The sequence below is a fragment of the Haliotis rubra genome, unplaced genomic scaffold, assembly GCF_003918875.1.
Source record: "Haliotis rubra isolate DU_JTF1 unplaced genomic scaffold, ASM391887v1 Scf234, whole genome shotgun sequence".
In the NCBI taxonomy this organism is placed as follows: Eukaryota; Metazoa; Mollusca; class Gastropoda; order Lepetellida; family Haliotidae; genus Haliotis; species Haliotis rubra.
This window is the reverse complement of record NW_025766381.1, coordinates 934,930-959,780: the sequence shown is the minus strand read 5'-3', so window position 1 is coordinate 959,780 and position 24,851 is coordinate 934,930. Positions and strand designations below refer to the sequence as shown.

General features: G+C 40.6%; 1 protein-coding gene across 1 annotated transcript in view; it reads left to right on the top strand.

Annotated features, from left to right (window-relative positions):
* LOC124278275 (sulfotransferase 1A1-like) overlaps positions 1-15,530 on the top strand; it is a 71,896-nt gene extending 56,366 nt beyond the window's left edge. The window contains exons 5-6 of the mRNA XM_046713998.1: positions 14,422-14,582; positions 15,399-15,530. Coding sequence (XP_046569954.1) covers positions 14,422-14,550 — 129 coding nt within the window. The 3' untranslated portion in view covers positions 14,551-14,582; positions 15,399-15,530. The remainder of the gene's footprint in view (positions 1-14,421; positions 14,583-15,398) is intronic.
* The last annotated feature ends 9,321 nt before the right edge of the window (positions 15,531-24,851 follow it).

Sequence of the window (24,851 nt, the reverse complement as noted above, 5' to 3'; positions counted from 1 at the left end):
GGAATTTGTCTTTGTTTACATTTCGAACCAGCGTTCGTTTTCACACCCAATATGTTTCGTCTTATTTTATCTGGACAGTTGGTATTGGTGACACAGACCAGTTGCAATTTGATTCTAAAATGTATGGGGAATTCAGTGATGCATTTTTCGAAGCTGAATATGAAATATACATGATGTAATAGGCGTCTCAATACCGGCCTTCGCGAAACTTGATTTTGTAAACACTATCCAATATGGCGGAAAGCGCTCTACGGCGTTCGTGTAAGTGCATTTTCGAAAACATCCCAACCGATTCTAGATTCATCGGCAACGTTTCAGAATTATAATTAGCGATTTCATGTAAAACTGATATCAGTGATCATGAATATGTTACTTTTGAAATTCAATACTCCCAGTAATTATCCGATTTTCACATTTCAAAACATACAGCAAATAACGCTGTGAATCGCGATTTCGTACTGTGTCAAAAATGGCGACATTTTCGATGAAGCCTATTTTGAAAGGTCATTTTCAGCACTTGAGCTTTGTCTAAAATAATAGTGGATGGTATCAAGAAACAGGAAATTTCCCGCAGAATTCGAAACTGTGAAGTGTATTTGTGTGCGTGGGATATTTTGATTTTTATTGGACTTGAAATTGAGGGTTGAAGGGGAAGGACATATATGTCCCTGTGGCATCCAGGGGTTCGCTGCGACAGTTGTAAATATGAGATGTCAACGACACAAGTCAACTTTTCGCCCAGCATTGTAAGCAAAAGATCAGCATAACGATCGTAATAATTCAATAGCGATGACAGGCGGTTTCATGTCGTATTGTCTCTTTTCAGGATGTCTTTGAAGAAAGTGACTGATGAAGCAGGCGACACTTTGATGCTGCTTGATGTGGATGGTTTCCTCTTTGCCCCCGACCTGACGGAGGACGTCATCAAAGATCTCAGACAGTTTCCCTTCCGGGATGATGACGTTATGGTGTGTTCGTATCCAAAGTCAGGTGAGTTGGTGAAAAAGGACACAAGAGCGGTGCATCAAAACGAATCAACGATTGAATGGACCTCAAAATTGAGAATATTCGGTTTTAAGATTGACGACAACTCAGAGTGACTGACTGAGTTTAGTTTTACGCCGCTTTTAGCAATATTCCAGCAATATCACGGCGGGGACACCAGAAATGGGCTTAACACATTGTGCCCATGTGGGGAATCGAACCCGGGTCTTTGGCGTGACGAGCCAACGCTTTAACCACTAGGCTACCCCACCGCCCCGACGACAACTCAGAGTTGGTCATGATTGAGTGAGATAACTGCCGCTTGCAATTATTTTCGTGTTAACTTGATGTGAGAGAAGTTAAATGTCTTTGCAAGTTCGATGGAACCCCGGCATACAGTGCAATCAAAAACAAGAATTACAATATTCCAAATTCAGCCGCTTCAACACAACGCAACAACCCATGTCCTCTGTTTGCCATGAACAAATCTTCATGAGTCCAGTTTATGTTTGGCCATTTTTTAAATATACATATGGAGATTAATTAAGCAACACTTAATTCATAGACCTATAATTCTGTGAATTAAGAAAACAGAGCATTGTTCTGAGTGACTTATTATTAAACAGTTTATTGTTCATCTTGCTGTATAGCATGTGTTTTTGGGTGAGATATTCAATGCACGTGCAAGGGAGCGTTATGCACGTCAAATGTTATATTCCCAACATTGTTGAAATCACGGTTTTACTGATAACATGTCATACTCTAGCCTTTCATGTTTGGCATGAGAAATGCATTGATGTCCTCAGACAAGTTGAACACAATCGTTCCATCATTTTAAACTCTTGAACAAACACACTGCTTTCAATAGGGTTAAAAATATTCCAAGACCTGGCAGACCCCGTAAGGGAAAAATAAGAGAGGGTAGAGCAGTGTTGAGACTGGGTATGGGATGCAAGAACATCGTTAATGGCCGGGTTCAAACCTACACACAAATGGGATGTGGCTACATTGCCTTGTCAAAGCTGAATCATCCATGGAAATGTGTCTGGATGTAGTGCATCATGGACGAAAATGTTCCAACAAATTGACTGTTGCACAAGTCAGTTATTGTGGCCATGCAATGAAGATGAAGGATCGCTGCGCAAGTCACACGAGTATCGACTGGCGTCATCACCCTAACTACCAGGCAATAAATGTTCGGTGAATGAGAAGGTTGGACATGCTTTTTACCAGTGTTTAAAACTCACACAATTCCAAGCCAGACAGCCGGACTGGTAACTTTAAAACATTACCAGTAACTTTAAAAAATTACCAGTCCGGATACAAACTTCCCTGTCCGGTTTTCAACAATGATAAACAATCAAAGCAAATCAGGTTTCTGAATACTTTATTGATTGTAGGCATCGCAATGAACAACATGGCACTAACAGGCACTGCACAGAGTTTAGGTAAACTGAAAATATATGTGTTGTGATTGGTTATTGTAAAATGAACTGTCCAATCGTAAATAGTTTAACATAATCATCATAATACCTTACACACCTCAAACTGACGACAAGAGAACCTGTCTGATATTATGCAATATTTACTGTTAGGGGTAAAAACATCTACCAGACCACCGGACAGGATACTTTTGAAATTTGACCGTCCGAGATGAAAATAGACCGTTCCGGACGGTCGGGCAGGCGGGAATTTTAAACGATGTTTTTACAGCTGTGGTATGTTACCAGTCCAGTACCAAAGGTTCTGTTCAGCTGCAGGGATTGGTAAACTCTCACGGAAAAATAGAGAACGACAGCTTACCACTACTCAGGCTTGTGTTCAGGCAGAGTATACTGACTCATATGAAACTTCATTGTTGGAAGAAGTTGCTGGTTATGAAGATTTGGACGGCATCAACATCATGACAGATGCTCGGCATGACTGATGCACAATGCCAAGCATGGTAGTGTGGTGGCTATTGCTGACTACACACATAAGGTGTTAACATGCCAACATATTACCGAACAGAATGATCTGGTTGCACAGCGACACGAAAGGATTGGAACAGTGGAAACATACAATTCTCTCCAACAGAAGAATGTCCATGTAAATGTACACAACCACGACAGAAGCCTATCTGTAAATAAGCTCGGGACACGGGACAGTAGAACCATGAACAATGACACGTGACATGGGGTAAAATCAGTAGCCAAATCCCTTTCTGCTGTATCCTCGAAACCAAAGTAAAAGCATTGCATTACCGGCGTGAACAGCTGCCAGCAAAGTGCAACCTGTTGCTACACACTTTCATCATGCCATTCGGCATTGTAACGTAGACAGTGAGAATCTGAGATCTTTCCCTCAATAATGTGATCGAGCACTCATTCTGATTGCTGCTAATCGTCTAGGTGCAAGGTTGAACCATCACGTATAGTGTCCATAAGCGAGAAAAACTTTGTCACTGATGAAAAGTGTTGCCACAAATTCCGACATTTTCAAATATGCATCCGACGTCAATTTTGCTAAAGCCATGGAGGTCCGGGTTAGAATGTGCCTTCAGTAACCCATGCTTGTCGTAAGAGGCGACCAACGGGATCGGGTGGTCAGGCTCGCTGACTTGGTTGACACATGTTATCGGTTCCCAATTGCGCAGATCGATGCTCATGATGTTGATCCCTGGAATGTCTGGTCCAGACTCGATTGTTTACAGACCGCCGCCATATAGCTGGAATATTGCTCAGTGCGGCGTAAAACTAAACTCACTCACTCATTCAATTTGGCTAAAGACACTTTCTATGTTGTCTTCATGATATGAAGGGAAAGGGTTGTTGGACATTTGTTGTCAGGCACATGTTTGTTCTAGTAGTAATTTCCAAGCTTAACCTTTTACATTGCCAGGTTCTCGCCAGGCACTCATAGCCGTTACAGTCCTGCCACTCGTGGGCAGATAAGATCTACACTGCTGAGGAGTAACCAATGATAGTATTATTGGAAACCCATGGGTTATTTTGCAGTTTGCACCCCGGCCATTTTTTGGCAACAGAGTCATTTACTGCATACAGCCAAGAATCGGATGAAAGCAGCAGGATACAGGGCCAGAAGACCCATCAAACGTATAAACCTGTCTCCAGCTCACAAAACGGCACGACTTTATGATGTTGCGGGAGATATAGAAACGAGTTCCGTCGGTCCGTCCGTGCATCATGTCACACTTTGTCCGAAGCATATCTCTTAAACTATTGGTGATATCTTAACCAAACTTGGTACACATATCAAGCATGATCCCTAGATGTGCCTTTTGAGGTTTAGATCCAGATATGAATAGTATATTTTGTGGTTTCCATGGAAACATGACTTAGGCTGTGACTATGAAGATGTCATCTTGTTGCATTTTCCATGGCAACAAATTAGCTTCAACTGAATTTGGTGGTAGTGCTTTTTTCTGGAGCAGATCTTAAAACGTTTCAATACTCTCCTTCCACTTTGCATTTTCCATTAGCTTCAACTGAATTTGGTGGTAGTGATCTTAAAACCTTTCAATACTCTCCTTCCACTTTGCTGTAGACACTCCAAAACATTGACATAAACTTAATTAGTAGACATATTCATAAAGAGTATTTTGCCATTGCGGGGGATATTGATGATTTTGTCTTCTTGTTAAAATTCGTAATGTTTTTGCATGACATGGCGCCATGGTAGTCTTGGCTACGTTTCTCCTCAGCCCTTTCTTTTCACTAAAATATTCATTTGGTTTGGAACTCTTTGGCACATTTTATGCACCATTACATTAAAGTTGATCAGTCTGACAAAATACGGGTGTTGCTTAATTCATTTCCATATTTATATTGTTTTCATTTAGGATACCATAAGTAACAATATTGTGGATCTACGTTAATTCTGCTAACATTTAACCACTGGAGTTTAACAGAATACGTCTTTGAAGGAACGATTCTATCGAGAGCCACGCCAGATACGTAAAACATTCACGTAATTAAGATGTCTTAAGCTCAGTAAATGTAGTTGCATATTTGCAATCCTATGTCATGTGTACAGCAATATTTACTAAAACCTCGCCCTTGCTCATATGAATTAAATACGAAGCAGTTCACAAAATGTCGACACTATCGCTCACCTTGGTGTAAGGGGAGATGATCCTGTTTCAGGTTGTCACTGGGTGTGGGAGATACTTCGCATGCTACAGGAAGGAACTCTTGACGTGGCCGTACAAGAAAAAGAAGACCTGATGATGGAATGGAAGACACCAGAGTTTATGGACAAATTCCCGTCGCCACGGATTTTAAATAACCACGTTTTGTTGAGACATCTAAACCCAGAGCTCTTTAAGAAGAAGATCAAGATCGTCATGGTTGTCCGTAACCCAAAGGACGTTGCTGTATCTTTCTATCATCACCACAAAAAAGCTCGGAGAGTATGACTACAAGGGGCAGTTTAAAAATTATGTTCCAAACTATCTAGATGGAAAGGGTGAGTTTGTCTTGCTTCAGTGTATATTGTTGTTATATTAAGTTTCAACCATGTTAGTAATGTTAAAAGTCTTTGGCTGGGAAGACAGGTGTAAGCAGCAACGCCCTCATAAGACTGTATGCGTCTGTGTTTTAGTTGACTCCGGCTGTGTGTTCGACATTGGTAATATTTCAGTTGTGTTACCATTCAAGGAAAGTAGATTTCAACATGAATTCAGAGGAGACTCGCTCGCAATTAGTCAGCCAGAACAATCACTTACTGTAACAAGGATGCGTTTGCCTCAGTTCAGTTTACACGAAGGCAACGCAGACCTCCATTTGTCCAGTTCTGCATTCCAGGTGATTGGTTTGTTTGGAGCGATATTATGTAACTGAAAGAATGGACGATCAGTAGGGTTTTGTGTCGACCTGATCAGTGAAGAAGCGCATGTATGCTTCTGTGTTTTAGTTGACTCCGGCTGCGTGTTTGACTATACACGGGAGTGGGAGAAGGAGATTGACGAACACCCTGAACATCCAATACTACTTCTCTGTTACGAGGACATGAAAGAGGTTAGTGAATCCGAATGTCGGTATATAGCCCAATCAAAGGCTGGAATTGCTGTGCACATTTTGATTATTTTGTTTGGATATGTTTTCAATAATTTACAAATGCGAGCTCAGGAAAGTTTGTTTGTACCTTGAAAGGTACTGTCAACATGTTTTCAAATTTGAAAACAAACTTTTTCGTCTGAAAGACGGGTACAGTGCAAAGTTTGATTCCTATTATCTATTTTCTTTTACAGTTGTGTCAATATAAATAGTTTGAACTAAAACTCTTTACAGTTGTGTCAATATAAATAGTTTCATCCTAAAACTGTAAGAGACTTTGTTTGATTGGATTGTTTTTAAATTTGGGGATCGCCATCCATATCTACAGGAGATATCCAGGCAAAGTAATATGTTGATATTTTCCCGTTAGCAAGAATCACAAAATACATCTCTTGAACTCGGGAAACTTCTCACATCAACATTGCTGAACTTTATAGTAATATAATGGACTGTTTTAAGATTTGAGAAATGACTTATTTACAGGAAAGGTGCTGCAAAGTTTGATACATATCTTGTATTTGTGTCAAGAATATTAACTGTCGTACATCTGAAGATGGAAGTCATGATCAGGGGTTTGGCTTCCATCCTGGAGGATTTGATGCTAAACAACTGACTCCTCGAAGAAAACGTTTTAAGCAGTGACCAAACAGATCTAGATACTCCGCATGCAACAGAAAGTCCCAGTTGGTTGTAGTTGTAAACGTACTACTACCACATGTATTAGTTTGTTTGTTGTTAAGTCAGTGGTCTTTAAATAATCGAGTCTGGACCAGACAATCCAGTGATCAACAGCATGAGCATCGACGTAAGCAACTGCGACACGACAACATGTGTCACCCAAGTCAGCAAGCCTGACCACCCGATCCCGTTGGTCGCATCTTACGACAAGCATGAGTTGCTGAAGATCATTTCTAACCCGGATCTTCACGGGTGAAAGGGCGTGTGCGTGCGTTGTGTTTAATAGTGGTGTGACGATTCATCGATACGCATCAATGCATCGATCCATGGGCCGCCGAAACAGAGAATCGATACAAAGATTTTCATTGTCGTATATCCCGATACGATACTTCAAATGGGCAACGATGCATCGATGTTTAACTTTGAATATTGCCGGATCGCGATATCTGACTTACTTTTGTTTGATGATTAAAATATGTGCATACACATTTTCCCTTTATAAATAAACGTTTTCTTGGAAATTCTTGCGTCAAGAACTGTGTCAGACAGAGCGCTCGCATGTTATTAACTTAATTATCTCGTTTCCGAATGAACATCGAACAATGTTCGCGGAAACACTTGCTGCTGTTAATTATCTCTTATATTTGCTTGAAATTACCAAGAAACTGTATACGAGCTATGTTTACGTATAAATGCATTGAAATTAAAGTTAATGAAGCACTGCCGATAACTCCTTGCGTCAGAAATAATGGCGGACTGTAATGTCTTGTATGTGTATTCCCCAGCGGTTTTTAAAGCTAGTGTTTGGAAGACATTCGGATTTCTGGCAACCAAAAGCCCTGAAGGTATTCTCACCACTGACAGAACAAAAGTTCTTGACGCTACTTGACCTACTGGACGTAGAATTATATGTATTAATTGAAATGATTGATGATGAAGATGCCCTTGTACTGTTTTTGCGCAAAACTTCACATCCCTGGCCTTCATGAAACAGCATGGCAAACCATCATACTACATTTTTCGAACTATATCTATTCTTTAAAGGATTCCTTGATGTATACTTTCTGAACTATCATTGTTGTAAATAACCGTACTTTGTATATATCATGTGTAGATATATGTAACTGACTCATGTTTGTTTATGTAATCTTCGAATATATTTTTTGGAGGAAATACAGACATTCATTCATTCATTCATTCTCACCACTGACAGAACAAAGTTGTGTGTACAATTTGCGATGCCAAATTGAAATACTCGGGAAATACGACAAACTTACAGAGAGATGTGATTCGGCACCACCCGGAATTGAAAGCTCGCGACCAAACAGGATCGAATACAGATTCCAAACCAAAGTCTGAAAAGACATTGACAGGTCAACACACACTCAGTTTTAATAGAGTTATGGATACTCGGCGCTCTGCAGAAATTACCAGAGCTATTGGGAAGTTCATAGTTAAAGATCTCCGACCATATTCAGTGGTGGAGAGTGAAGGCTTCCTAAACATGATGAAAGTTGTAACACCTAAGTACCTGGTGCAGGGATTATGTGCCTCGATATCGCCAACGGAATATGAATGAATGTCAATATGACCAATACAAAGTAGTGGATACCGACATGATGAACAGTTCTAAATGACCATGAATAACGGTAAAATTTTTAAATCTCTCCATGTGTGCAACATTAGTACTCATGACTCTAAGTTTATTAACCTGGAATATACGTGGTGTGTCTAGCAGCACGCCTCATGTTATATCTAGTACCACTCTATGAATGTGGATGTACTATGTATCCAGGAACATTGGTTAAATCCTAATAGTGTTGATAAACTAAATGACATTCATGGGTACAACGTTAAAACGTGTATGTGTAACGCAAGTGTCTCCGTCAGGGGATCCGGGGTCTAGCCCTATTATGTCATTCCCAGTCACGATGGAAAGCTTACCCATTACAAAAGTCTGAGTACCTGGTAAGTGCTAAGCTTATATGCAACAGATATGCAGATATATATGTAATCTGTTGTAGGCTTCCATCTACCAATGTATTACATTCAACATATCTTATGCTATAGATGAGTTAACGGATGCCTATGATATGCTTTGTCAAGGGAGATACTTATGTATTAGGAGATCTGAACTCAGACTTGTGTAAAACTGTTTTCTCCTCACTTGAAAAGGTACTTGAAAAGCTAATTACACATAGAAATCTTGTACACGTGTTACATGCCTCTCGCACGTGTGGTCCGGACTACATGGGGAAGTAAGGACAACCTGTACAAGTCTCTTATTGACTATATTCTTGTACCCTCTCATGCGGTAAGCAGCTTACTTCAGTGTTGTGTGCTTGATCAATATGAATACACAATCTCTGACCACCTTCCTTGCTTCGTAAATATTAAAGTATGGCATAAATCTGTAACTCCTACATCCAAGACATGTATTCCAAAATGGCACAAAGCTGACTCTACTGAATTAAATGCTTACACAGAGGAAACAGAGAGACTTCTCTCTGACATATGTATGCAATGTAATGAAGCAGAACCTGCAGACATTGAGCTCTATAATGAACAGATTAGTAATGCCCTTACTAGTGCTAGTTCCGAGTGCGTTCCCTCTGGAACATTTAGATCCTATCTAAAGCCATATTGGAAAAGTAGTGGCCTAAATGATACTCATTACCAAATGCGAGTCTCTCGGCGAACCTGGCTAGCAGACGACAAACCAAGGGGAGACGATTCTTCTTCATATCGAGAATACAAACGTGCTAAGCGCGATTTCCGTCGTTTACATCGGCAGGCAAAACGAAAACAACGCAAAGAACTATCTCGTGAACTTGAAATTTCTTCAGAAACTGATATTAATACCTTCCGTGCGTAAGCTGAGACGCCCGCGGTCAACAGTTGACCAATTAGTGTTTAACAATACCCACGCGGACACACCAGAGGCCATATGTAACCTGTGGGGTGCTTACTATGCTAACCTCGCCATACCACATCATGCTGAAACTTTTGATGATGAATTTAAAGCATCTGTGGATATCAAACTGGCAGATATAATTTCACAACCTGTTGATTCTACTGCTGCTGACGCTGTACTATATGCCGATATCCAGCCATCAGAGTTAAAACAACATCTGGTTAATCTAAAGCGTAACAAATCCCCTGGACCAGATCACGTAAACAATGAACATCTTATCTATGGAGGTGACGTGCTGGTCGATAAGCTCTGCGTCTTATATAACGCAATTATGAAAGCTGTGTACTTTCCCAATATCTTTAGACTGGGTATGATTGTTCCACTTTATAAAGGAAAAGGTGCAAAATGTGATCCCCAAAACTACAGAGGTATCACCCTAACCTCCTGTATAGGGAAACTATTTGAAAAACTATTACTGTCACGTCTACAATGTTATATAAGCCATATTAATCCTCACTTTCCAGACCCTCTACAGTTTGGATTTAGAAAGAACATGGTGCAATTATGTCGACGTTTATGCTGAATGATTGCGTAACATATTATGTTGAGCGTGGCTCCCTAAGCCTTCTCAGCTTTTCTCGATAATGAGAAAGCTTTTTGATCGCATACGGCATGGCGGTCCATTCTTAAAACTCCACAATTTGGGTATAACGGGTAAAATGTGGAATCTGCTATATCACAGCTACACCTGCAGCTCTTCTTTTTGTAATGTACAACGGAAATAAAGCTCAGACACATTTGAAGTAAAACAAGGTGAAGGGCAAGGTAGAGTCTTGTCTGCATGGTTCTTCCTTGTCTTCATAAACGATTTACTCACTGAATTAAGACTTAGTAACAATGGTATATGTGTATATGGTATTGATGTACCATCAGTCCTGTTAGCCGATGATACGACACTGTTAAGTACCACTCCGTCTGGGCTGCAGAATTCACTTCATATTGTTTCAGAATATGCTTCCAGATGGCGCCTAACAACAATGCATCGGAAAGCACTGTTGTAGTTTTTCGGAAAGGGAAACAATCTTTTCCTGAGCTCTCATTCTGCTTTTGCGACACCTCTATTAATGTAAGTCTCATCAGTAAAATATGGTGGTATTCTACTCTCATCAGATCTGTCTTGTAAAGATAGAGTTTTCGCTAACTGTCAAAAGGCCAAGCAAACCATAAATTCTTTGCGCCCATTAGGTCTTAACATTACTGACTTACATCCAGTTACATGTTTAAATATATGGAAAAAGAATGGTTTTACCTACAAGTTTCTATGGTTGTGAAACCATGCCTACGCTATATGGCAAAAAAACATTGATCTAGTAGAAAATACCCAACGATATTTCGCTAAATGTATTCAAAGGGTTCAACAGACGTATGCCAACAGATTCTGTATGTGCCAACCTAGGTCTCTGGACAATGGCTGGGTACATTGACAAGTGTAGATTATTATTCTCGGGAAGATTATGTAATAACGCTTGTAATTCATCAACGAAAACACTGTTCTGTGCATTTTTAGCACTCACTGTTCACTTAAATATTATCTCAACGCAGTATTTGGAACACTCTGTTATGTACAGCACGGAAGTATAATCTACTGGACTATGTATTAACTTACGTGCAAACTGGTATTTTTCCGTCAAAGACAGTTTGGCGCAGAATAGTTATAAGTTGTATCTTCTGTTATGAAGAAGCTCAATGGAAATTGAGACTTCCATTAGGAGAGGATATGTCCAGATATGCTGTAATCCATCAAACACTGAGTCTACATAGACTTTACACTCTAATGTATCTGTACCCCAGAATATAAAGACCATATACAACTTGCTGTACTAGTATTCTCACCACTGACAGAACAAAAGTTGTGTGTACAATTTGCGATGCCAAATTGAAATACTCGGGAAATACGACAAACTTACACACAGATGTGATTCGGCACCACCCGGAATTGAAAGCTCGCGACCAAACAGGATCGAACACAGATTCCAAACCAAAGTCTGAAAAGACATTGACAGGTCAACAGAACTCAGTTTTTATAGAGTTATGGATACTTGGCGCTCTGCAGAAATTACCAGCGCTATTGGGAAGTTCATAGTTAAAGATCTACGAACATATTCAGTGGTGGAGAGTGAAGGCTTCCTAAACATGATGAAAGTTGTAACATATCAGTACCAAGTCGAAAACACTTCTCTGATCGTGTCATCCCAACTACGTACAGCGAAAAGAAGTCTGAGATACAGACAGCCTTGAAGTCTGCACAATATGTGAGTCTAACAACTGATGGCTGGACATCAAGGACCACAGTGTCCTACATTACAATTACATGCCATTTCATTAACAGTCAGTGGAACTTGCAGAACGTTGTGCGGAGAATTGTTGGATATTTCCACAGAAGTGCCAAAGCTACGGCAATTTTGACAGAGAAACAAGTACTCCTTCACCTTCCTGAACACAAGTTAAAGCATGATGTTGTGACACGACGGAACAGCAGTTATGACATGTTTACACGGTACTTAGAAATACTTGTGTGTCCCTGGAACATCAGTACCATCAGAAAGGGTGTTTTCGACAGCAGGCGACATAGTGTCTGCCAGCAGGGCAACCCTCAAAAGCAAACATGTTGACATGTTACTATTCTTGAAAAAGAACATGAAACTGTAATTCCCTTTTGGCCAGCAACAGGTACATCCATTTTCATGTTAACGTTCAAACTTTGTTCATGTACAATAGTACACTGCATTTGAGTTTTTGATACTGATATTTAGATGAGGTATGCACAACAGCTCATGACTCATGAGTATGTCATTTTGTTTTTAAGGAAAACAAGTTATAGGGATTAGGGACCATGTTTTACGCACAAACTTTCTTTTATTATATGACAGCATCCAGCGACATGTGGCTTTTATATATTTTTTTATTTATATTATGCTTGTTTTTAAAAAGAGTGTCTAATATGACTTCTTTTTCAAAGAAAAGGTTCTTTTATTGCAACATTGTTTTTGTTTTGATCTTAAGGTGTTTTATATTTGGTGTTAGAATTAAAGGTTCTAGTATCGTTATACGAATCGTATCGCCACCCTTATATCGGGATTCGTATCGTATCGCAGTTTAGGTACACAATACTTTGGCAATATATCGTTGTGACTAAAAGTTTAGTATCGTGATGTATCGTATCGCAATACCAGCACTAGTGTTTAAGCCTTAATCAAAATCAGTATGGTCATCACTTGTGAAAAAAGATCTCATCAGAAGATGGGAGGGCATACTACACAAATAGTGTCCAAACACCCCTTTATGGGACTAAAGACTAGAAACTTTGTTTTTCCTTGAAAAAAACGAGCATCCAATGACTGAAACTGCTTACTGGCACAATAAATTTTCATGAATACACATGACCTCAGTACCATTAGAATTGTCCGTCACAAACATTAAAACTAGCCAACAAATTTTAAGCATTCCTCTATATAAATGTATTGGATGTGCACTTCTCCATCCAGAAGGGAATTCACAATATCTCCTTGTACATCAAGGTACGGATGTTCTGTTTTTGTTCGTTTTCATATGCACATACAGCATCATTACAATTACCTTCAACTTTATTAGGGGCAGCGGGGTAGCCTAGTGGTTAAAGCGTTCGCTCGTCACGCATACTACCCAAAGTTAGAGGTGGGTTCAGACTAAAGTGAGTAAATACACATGAAAACAAACACACTGCAGCGCTCGAACACTGAACCATCATGACTATTTAAGTCCGATAACATACGACTCGATCTTGGATATATATACTGAAAGGCAAGAGAAACGTCGTAATATTGGAAATGACATTAACGTATCAATGGAAACTCAGTATTTGAACCTATTTTTTTAAAATGTAAACCGGATACACAGCAGCTAGCTATGGCTAGGTTAACGAGAGGTGTTGATGGATGATATGACGGTCCTGGCGACGTGTTGTTACACGGGGTCGACCACTACGTGGACAGTCATAGGTGCTGTTGGTGGCGTTGTTTCGCTGTCTAAGACGTTCTATCGTTCGTACACTGCAATTGTAGTCATTAGCAATGACTCGAGCACGTTGACCAGCGTCTAAACGTCCAATAACTTGTAGTCGTTGATCTCTCGTTAACCTCGCCATAGCTGCTGTGTTCAGAAAACAAGTGAACGATTGTCATTCAAGTCGGCAATTTGTGCCTGAACGCATGCATGATGCACGTGCATCTCGATTTCAGTGTTGTGTTTGTGCAACTCTTCCATTTCCACGGACAAAACTATTTCAAACCTCAATTTCAAACAATACTTTGTTGGGTAAAACAGGCTAAACGACCACGATTCATGTTTTCCTCAAACCTGACTTTCGGAGTAGATTATCAACCTCCATTGATGCTTAAATGTCATTTCCAATATTACGACGTTCCTTTGCCTTTCAGTGTATTACATACATCAAGCTTATAAACTGGTTTTCAGCTGGAATTTTAGCTGGAGCCGAGCTTGTTTTGGGGTACATGTCTTTGGAATTAACAAAAGGACGGATCTTAACTCACTGCTATGTGTACCCACGCCATATTTCATTTCGGTGCTGCGTGTAAGCTTTGAAAGGCCAATCTTGTAGAATGAAGAGAAGGATGGAAGACGGACCAGTGCCTGCCGCATAATATCGATATTAATCGACTGAAGTGATGCCAAGTCCCATGTATTGAAGACGAACCACTCATTCTAATATCTTCAAATGTTTTCTTTCAGAATCTCTTTCGTGAGGTGAAGAAGATAGGGAAATTTCTAGGAAAGTCCTTTGAAGACGTCTTCTACCAGAAGATAGCTGACAAGTGCACGTTTTCAAAGATGAGGGACAGAAAGGGGGGCCGTCCATAAAGACTTGGAGAACAACATATTCTACAGAAAAGGTGAGTTTCATGCCAGCAAATGTCTTTGGCAATGACGAGAATTCTGCTTCACGCACAACATACTGTCTCTGAATGCAAGGCAATTATATAGAACATGGAGCTCCAGAACATTTGGTTAAGGTTAGTTCGAACCTAGATTCGCTTCGTTCTTGTTTCGTCAAAGGTGTCGCGGTATGCGCTTGCAGCCGTATCTGTTAAAAGTGAAACTAAATGTGAGGATTATTTATTGCTAATTACTGTACCAGTTTACCGTATTGCACTCTGTAAGCTCCGATGCTCTAATCATCAACTGCTAATCGAGGAAGGACGAGAGATCGGCCTAGCACGGACCGAAAGATTTTGCCCTTTTTTGTATTGTACCCATTATTGAGTCTGAATATCACTTCTGCTTAGAATGTGCTTTTAATAATAATCTTCGTCAGGACCTGCTCCCTAAATATTATTATCTTCTCCATCTCTCCATACATTTGTACAATTGTTGTCATCTTATAATGCTTCTCTTATTAATGATTTAGCAAATATGTATTTCTAGCTTTTAAGAAACGTTCACAATTTTTCAACTGAATTGATGCAATGTGGTATCTTACGGCGCTTCATCATCTCTTATACATCATGTTGTATGTACCTGTTTAATGGGCGGGTGGCCCCTTTACTGAAATAAACACAGTTTCAATCAGCTTGCAGCCGTATACGCTTGTTTACCTCACTTTAACAGTTTGTAGTTAGTTAGATGTTCTCAACATGGCGTTTTCTGTAGGTGTTCAAAATTCAACCTCGCTCAATCACTTTCACACATACTTTCTTCATACCTTGCAGGTGAGGTCGGTGACTGGAAGAACTGGTTTACAGTTGCCCAAAGTGAAATGTGTGACCGCTTATGTGAAGAGAAAATGGCAGGCTCTAAGATAAGATTCCGGTATACTTTGGACGACAATAGAGAAACAAACAATAACGATGCTGGGTCGTAAATACAGTAACTTTTATCCCAGTGCCTTTATTAACCAAGAAATGAAGAGAGAAGAGCCTTGGCAACACAGACCGTTTCCTGGGCAAATGACAATTGTTGCCGAAGTTTCACTCGAAAGAAGATATGGATAGCTCACGTTCAAATTATATAAAATGCACACAAATAACGATTCACCCTTATATTTTTAATCTTATGTGATGTAAAACAAAATTATATATTTTCGTATTGAAAGTCTCGTCACCAACGTTAATTTAAAGTAAGCATAGCTTGGAATGTGATGAATATAGCTATCTGTGATATGGCACCCCCATATCAGCACACACGAGGGAGAAGATTGTATACTCCCTAGAGTCCGTTTGAGACAAAATGATACTGATGAATTGCAATCTAACACAAAAACAAATAGACATAAAAGAATTAAACCAACGCGGACTGCAATAAAAACAACAGACCATCTCTAGAAAAAAAATGCATAAATTGTGTCACAAAAATAAAACAGTTGTCTAAGAAACTGTCATCATTTATTTGTGAGTTTTCCCAGTTTATTACAAGGGCGCATTGGCAGCTAAAGGAACAGCGCAAAAAGCGAGATGCACGTGCGTTAACGGGTTTTGAGCTGGCGAGATGACACGTACCCGAACTGCACAGGCAGTGCGCTGTATGTACTTAGTAATTGCATACTTGGGTCGCCCCCTGTCATTTTCATCCTTGAAGAAATAATAGACTTTGTAAATTATAGACTTTATGTCGGGGGAAAATTTCATTTTCACTCACTTTGTCAGTCAGCAGTAATCACATGTCTTTGGCGTTACTAACGCAAGTGCATCTCGCTTATCGCGCTGTTCGAAAATCTATGTTGCGTTAATATCACTCACTAGTGATTTTCCGTATGGAATCAGCAAGTCGGAAGCGGACATTATTCATTTCTGCAGACCTAATCAATACACGCACGCACGCACGCACGCACGCACGCACGCACACACACACACACACACACACACACACACACACACACACACACACACACACATACATATATACATACATACATACTAATATTTGTGTAGTGCCAATATCCAGCTCAGCTGCCCAAAGGCTCTTCGTTTTTCCCTCGATCATTGGATGTCAATCTCAACGGCACATCGTATTTTTGCAATCTCAACGCCCCGGGGAATTTACAACTCTTGCAGCCATTTGGGCGCACCATGTTAATGTGGCTTTCCCATCCTTACAAGGTACCCATTCTTGTTATCCATATTCAGTGAAAGATACTCATATTCAGACAATAAGTACCAGGCATAAATGGATACTCATTGCATTGATGCATTTCGTTTCGTTCAGTTCAATCAATCAAGTCATCGAAACATCCCCTCCCGTCCCACTGTTAGCCCCGCACTTGCTAATTCAACAAGCAACGTTTCACTGTATGTGGATATTCGCATGCATGATAATATAGATTCTGAACTGGTGGTAAGTTGCTGTAACTCACTTACATAACTAAGGGCTTTGTATACTTGCTTTGATAAACTGAATGGTTGTTATTATAATAATATTTCGACATTGCACTGTACATCCTGGAAGCCAGTTTTCTTTCTTTCGTAGAAGATTATTCCCACCTACCGAGCATCTGTGTCTATCCTTTATGTATTTTGGAAACTATTCATTATTAATGCTACATTGTACATGTTGGAAACTATTGTTATTTCGAAACTATTGATATATAGATGCTACATTGTACATGTTGGAAACTATTTATATGTAGATGATACTTAGTACATGTTAGAAACTATTGATTATTAATGCTACATTGTACATGTTGGAAACTATTGATTATTAATGCTACATTGTACATGTTGGAAACTATTGATTATTAATGCTACATTGTACATGTTGGAAACTATTGATTATTAATGCTACATTGTACATGTTGGAAACTATTGATACATATATACTATATCATACTACATTGTTTAATCATTTTTACCTATAGCCTTGGATCTTCCGACTTTTTCAGGACTACACAATAAACTGTGTATGGACTTCGTTCAAATCATTCAATATTCAAGAGAACAACAGGAAGACCAGAATTTGTTACACATATCGACCCTATTTACCCTGACAGTTACCACAGAGTAAATACACCGTCTGGTTAGCTAAGCAACTGTATAACAGTAATAACAAGACAAAGTCCTCAACATCCCCTGTAATGGCAAAATACTCCACTTCGTGAGTATGTCAACTAGTTATTATTACATCCAATGTTACATTGTTCTTCACATTCATTTAACGAAAACATACAGTGTAAACTATTCATATACTAGCATGCTTGTTGAACAACTGACTGCCTGAGTGCTTCCACGGTTTGATGCACTTCCTACAAAGTGGAAGGAGAGTATTCGATAGTTTTAAAGTTCTGCCCCGGAAGAGTGTACCAACACCAAGTTTAGTCGAAGTCAAACTAATTGACATGGAAACGAAAAACAAATATTTTAATCAGAAATCCAAAACTACCAAAGAGGCACCAGTTCACAACCAGACCTAATGAAGACAAATTGAACGGTGTAAAAGCTCTGCTCACGGACGGTGTTTTCATACAACAGCACGAGCTTCGATCTACGCAACTGGGATACAATGACATGTGTCAACCAAGTCAGCGAGTTGTGCATCATTTTCAAAATGCCACCAAGGGTTTGACAGCAAGGTTATAATCATTATAATAGTGTTTAAACAGCTGATAGACACTAGGTACACTGAATCATGACAGGACTCTCAACGAAATCTTGCTTTTGACATATTAAAGTTGCTTTGTGCATCTGTTTTGGGACCTATTCCTGCTGGTCCCAAGGGTACTTGGAGCGGTTGGGTAGCTTAGTGGCTACTGCGTTCGCCCTTCACGCCGAAGGCCCCGGTTCGATTCCCCACATGGGTACAATGCGTGAAACCTATTTCTGGTGTCCCCCGCCGTGATATTGCTGGAAGATTGCTCAAAGCGGTGTAAAACTAAACTCACTCACTCACCCAAGGATACTGGTGCAGCTCAAGTTACGAGACACCATGTTGTCATGAATGCCAGTAATATCGATATTTTTAAAGAAATTCGATGTACGAGTAAGGACACGTGTAATAATGTATTACCTTTGATAAATCTGATAAAAAGCATTGAACATCCAGGCACTGAAAACCCGCTTGTTGTCAAGATGCGAGAACCATGCGTGCTACGATGTCGATGATCCGGTCGTCGCTGTCAATCACTATCTGTGTATTAATACTGTGGTAGTGATGCCTGACGCTGGTGTCGTCTAATTTCTTGGGCTTTCGTGGGAAGGTGACGAATCTACGGACCATACGTTGACTTGTGAGTGATTCAAGCGTTTGTTCGATGACTTTTGAGATAGTGGGTTGACTCAGTCCATGGTCATCACCATTACACATCTGAAAATTTCCAGTTGCAAGGTACCTCAAAGTGACGAGCACTTTGGTAACGCAGGACACGGCACAACTCCGCTGCGTTACCGGACTTAGTTCGTGTTCGAGTAAATCACAGATGAAAACAATAGTATTTCTGTCAAATCTGTACCTTTGTAAGAGTTCATTATCATCTAATGTATGCAGAACTTCTCTTCTTTCATTAAATACTCTTGGATCACCTGCGGAAGCCATTTTGTTTTACATGACTTTAGTCAAAACAAGTTGATTTAAGCCTAGCAAGGTGAGTCTTAATAGTTAAGTAAAAAAATTACAAAACATACGTTTAAGTCGATTGATAAAAATGACTTAAGTCGAAGAAACGAGAAAACTAAGTTTTTAAACTGACTTAAGTTTTTTAATGACTTAAGTTGTTTGATAAATACGGCCCGAGGTTCTATCAATGACGTTTGAAATAAGCAATCTTGAAAGCCAACCCGAAAGACACAATGTTGTTTATTTCATGTGGGTGGGAATGTCGGCCAAACTTACGATCTAACAGGAGACAAAATGTGCTCGGTCACCGAAAATAGATTGAACATGATCGGATGGTCAGGCTCGCTCACTTGGTTGACACATGTCATCGTGTCCCGATTGCGTAGATCGATGCTCATGCCGTTGACCACTGGATTGTCTGACTCGATTTTGAAGCGGGAATATTGCTGAGTGCGGCGTAAAACTAAACTCACTCACCCTCATCGGATGCACCAGTTAACATTAGATGTCTGTCTTAGAATATGAAGGGATTAAACCCAAAATTCCATGTACCAATTTTCCATGAATTTATCAAAAGAAGCAATATTGTAGGTCTTGTGGAAACCTAAGACATGTTTATGTCTGAATGCTTTTTCTCAGTTCAAGAAATGAAGACGTAAGCACTGTAATGTGATTGGGAATTCTGAAGGTTTGCTTGGTCTGGTGAGTGATGACATTTCCGGCTGTTTTTATTGTATAATAATTCAGAAAATATATCGTGCATTAAAAACTGACTGACTGACTGAGTTTGGTTTTACGCCGCTTTTAGCAATATTCCAGCAACATCACGGCGGGGGACACCAGAAATGGGCTTTACACATTGTGCCCATGTGGGGATTCGAACCCGGGTTCGTGCCTTAAAAAGAAAAGCATCGTGTGAAATGTGTACTACTTCCGTGAAGATCCGGGTTAGATTTGATCGTCATCAACACATGCTTGGCGTAAGAGGTGACTAACGGGATCGGGTGGTCATGTTCGCTGACTTGGTTGACATATGTCATCGTATTCCAATTGCCTAGATATGAAATGGTTACAAACCGGTTTCCGACAAGAGCATGGCACAAACAAAGCAGGCATTATTGAGCGACACGCGATATATACACTTCAAAACAAGAAACTTGACAAAGGAACCATTTGAATTTAAGGAAAATATTCATGAATTCAGAACAGACCATTGAATGGTGCAATTTATTTGGAAAGAACCCGTTGGAGAGAATTGAGACAATGTATGGAGCTTGATTTCCAGGTAGGTTACAAAGCGGCTACCAACAAGAGCATGGCGCAAACAAAGCAGGGTGTATACTCAAACACGTCATTTGTTTCTGCATAGAAATATCTGCCAACGTTGTGCTATTTCGTGATAAGGAGAAAGCGTTTGATCGCATCTGGTTACATTGCGGTTTCCAACAAGAGCATGGCGCAAACAAAGTAGTATGTATACTGAAAGAAGTCATTTGTTTCTACACGGACAGATCTTACGACGTTTCGCTGTTTCGTGATAAGGAGAAAGCGTTTGATCGCACCTGGAGACTAGCCCAGAACTATTCATCCTCGCTTTGAAAATAAGTTACATGCTCCTAGGTCAATGTTCTGTCTATAAACAGCAACGTATCTCATATTATTATTCTTTGGCACGCTGTTGCGGTTGTGTCAGACCTTGGAAAACTTGAACCATTTACGTGGGTCCCTTCAACAAAAGTGTTTGACTGTAGATTCGTGTAATTTCATCTCATTCTTATTCAAACATTTTCTGTCAAACCTCATTGAGATATGACAGTGCTAAGCCATCAGACGGTCCGCTCTAAGGTCTTTCCCTAGACTAACATATAGTATGTGAAATCCCTTTAAACACAATCATTTTCTCTTTTGTCAATTACGAACAGACAATATTGCCTGGCGCTGTGGAGGAGAGCTTGCCAGTCTTGCTTCCATAAAATATGAATGAGTTGTGTTTTCATGAATGACGAAATTGTCTCAAGTTGTTATGCAGGAAGCAAATGTACTGTAAGTCCCCATGGTCCCTAGTGTGGTGATCTACCTTCAGTTGTTGGCGATCTATAGCCCGTGTTATATATTGTATTGTCTTCTTTAATTGGAATGTTTTACATTTACATTCTAGTTTTATATTCATCACTCTTGGATTTTTACTGTCCATCGTGGACAGATTCTACTCTTTAAAATGTTTTCATTTATATTGTATAAATTGTTTTCGTCACGATATGGCTGAGATATTGCCGATGTGACGTTAAATATTAACTCACTAACTCACTCACTTACTGTACGATTTGTAAAAGCTCTTGCATAGTTAGATGGACTGTAGCGCATGCGTTCTGCTAAAATCGAAGTACGATAACGTTTCAGGAAATGCTATTACGTGTATACAGCTTTCACTGTGCTATATCACAAATATAAAATAAATCAAAGTTTAACACACGTGTTTGTTCAACGTTTATTTTAGCAACGGCGTCACATACAATAAAAGTCACCAAATGATTTAAGTTAACTTGGCAAGACAACAATCTCTTGGCTCAACCACAAACTTACAGAGACTTTAATAGCTTTAATTGCCGACAAAAACCTAGACTAGACACAGTGTAACATGTGTTTCTACTCTTCCAATGGACACAAGGGTCAAATCTGCATGCAATCTTGAGATTTGAGAACCTGACTTCTTGTCGTAAATGTTAAAACATTGAAGTGGTCGTAGAATAAACAAGTGTAACATCATAGCCATATAACACACATTATTTATTCAGTTTTGTTCAGATCTGTTACGGGATGTATTTTTACAAGTGTCTTGATTTCAATTACTTTAACCTTACGGTTTTGATGCAGGTTCTAATATAGCTAGGTCTGCCTGATATTCAACCTGGACCAGCAAGAGAGCGGGCGGGAGAGCGAGCGAGAGAGCGAGCGTGCGGGCGAACAAATTGTGTTTGCAATAACTTACCTAAACCTGGAGAGGTTTCCAGTTCCTTGAAGTAAGTCTTCCTTGGGGTACTACAGCATTTTTCCACAGAAAATATGTCTAATGGACGTGCATAGAGTTACACACACACTAATATGTATTATACACACACACACACACACACACACACACACACACACACACACACACATATATTATATATATATAAAACAAACTTGTGTTGATGCGGTATGCAGTGGTGAGCGTATCACCTCGCTTTCATGAAACCTCGTTGCTAGGGATGACCAATCATGCCAAACAACTTCCTCTTTTTCTGGTCAAGAGCGAGCAGAATCGAGGTGAGGTGGGCGGCCGTTCCCTAAGGAAGACTTGCTTCAAGGAATTGGAAACCTCTCCAGGTTTAGGTTATTACTTTTCAGAAGAAGTCTTCCTTGGGGTACTCTAGCATAAATACAGACTCCGAGAGATAAGTAATGGAAGTGGTCGATTCTGCTTTGGGAGATAACACCGCTGCCCTAGCGTCAACAATCAAACCAATGATAAGCATGAAGGTAACGCTTGCCTGGTGGCTCTTCAGACGACTCTAGGGAGGCTATGGGCTTCCGGGGTGCTCATGGGAACGCCTTAGAGATAACGACAGCCCTGACCAAATGAGCTTTCAACCCCTCAAAGGGAGGCCTACCCTGATAGTTGTAGGCCGTACAAATTGCAGAGGGAAATAGTTTGCCTACTAGCTGGCTAGCCAACCTTCCCTCCGCCGTTGGGAACAATTGAGAACCCTTGCGGATTTCTTTTGTTCTCTTTATGTAAGCATGGAGTACCCGGCGAACATCCAGCGAGTGAGAGCTCGTTGGAGAGGATCCCGAGGTAGAAGGCTGTGTGAAAGCAGGAAGCTCAATAGGGGCTGTCTCATGGAAGGTATGAGCAACCTTAGGACGATAAGTATCCGTCAGGCGAATGCTTACTCTGTCCTTGTGGAAAACAGTAAGCGCCGGGTCTGCAGATATAGCATGTATGTCACCCACACTTCTACCAGAAGTCACCGCCACAAGGAAAGCAGTTTTCAAAGTTAGCAGTTGGAGTGAAAGAGACGACAGACTCGAAAAGGAAGGATCGGAGAGCCTATCTAAAACAGTTGTCAAGTACCAAGGGGGCCTTGTACGCCTGGTAGTAGGGCGCACTCTGTCCACTCCCGCTAGAAAGCGCTCTACAAGAGGGTGCTGCCCCAGAAGAGCACCATCGGCAGGGGTGTGAAGGGTAGAAAAACTCCAATACTGCGACTAGATCTACAGAAAAGGGATCTGGAAACCCTCTGTCGTCATACTAGCGCGCAAAACGGGCCCATCTGTCATCATACTGAACGTTTGTCGAACCCCTCCTCCAAGCCAGAATTGTGTCTGCAACTGGTGCAGAAATTCCGCGTGCCTCAAGTTGAGACCCGACAGAGGCCAAACCACCCACTGAATGCGGGGATTCGGGTGTAGCACTCCTATCTGAGTTAGAAGGTCCCGTCGAAAAGGTAATAGACACGTCGTACCAGTGACTTGGAGACCTGTGCAGGCTCCATCTTCAGTTTGGTAAACACTCTCGGGGCCGTAGCAAGGCCGAATGGTAGCACCTTGAACTGATAAGTCACCCCTTTGAATGAGAACCTGAGGCATCTCCTGAACGAGGGGTACACTGGGACATGGAAGTACGCATCCTCCATGTAATCTCCCGGCTGTACTGAGCAGATCACTGAACACAGTGTCTCCGCCATCCTCGATAATCTCCAGCGTATACGTTACGATCACTCTCCACTATACCCTGGATGCATCCATGGCTTGGCCCGATAATTCTATTACATCCCTTTGCTAGCTCCTAATTGTAACAGTAGCCAATCAGCTAAGCCGCTGTTACATCCAAGCTTGCCAGTGTCAACAAAGATAGCGGTCGCAGTCGCGAAGGTTTGTTCGCAGTACAAATCAGATTTTTGGAAAAATAATACAGACAAACTGACATCCGAAACTTTAAAAAAATATATAAAAGAACTCCTTCCACATCTATCAGAGTACCATTTGCATCAATTGTGTTGCCAAGTTTAAACGGTTGGATAATTTAAGAAAAGAAAGTGAGTTGTGATTGGTTCGCTCAACTTCCCAGCGTAGACACCTGATTGGATAAAAAGCCTAGCAAGGGAGGTAATAAACTCATAGGGCCAAGCGGTGGATGCATCCAGGGTATCGTGGAGAGTGATCGTAACGTATACCCTAGAGATTATCGAGGATTTGTCTCTGCCTCCTTTATAGTTTTACCACTACTCCCCATTGGCACGTGTAGCTATTTTACGCTTGGATTTACTCGGGGGAGCACCTCAGCTTCTTTCGGAAACGTGAGGTCAGCCGCCCACCGCTTCTGTGTCTCAGGGTTGAAAGCCTGACATAAGTCACAGTCGTTCGGGACGTGTCCCTCCACCTCCAGGCACCTAATACAGAGGCGGTGCTTGTCTTGGGGTGGGAGGGACGAGCCACAATTGTCACATGGCGAAAATGCAGATGATTCTTGCGACATGATGGCAAAGAAAAGCTTAGATTCAACTGGCTTCCAACGCCGTCAGAAAAAAAAACGTTTGACGTCAACGGTGGCCGCGAAAAAGAGGAAATTGTAGGGCATG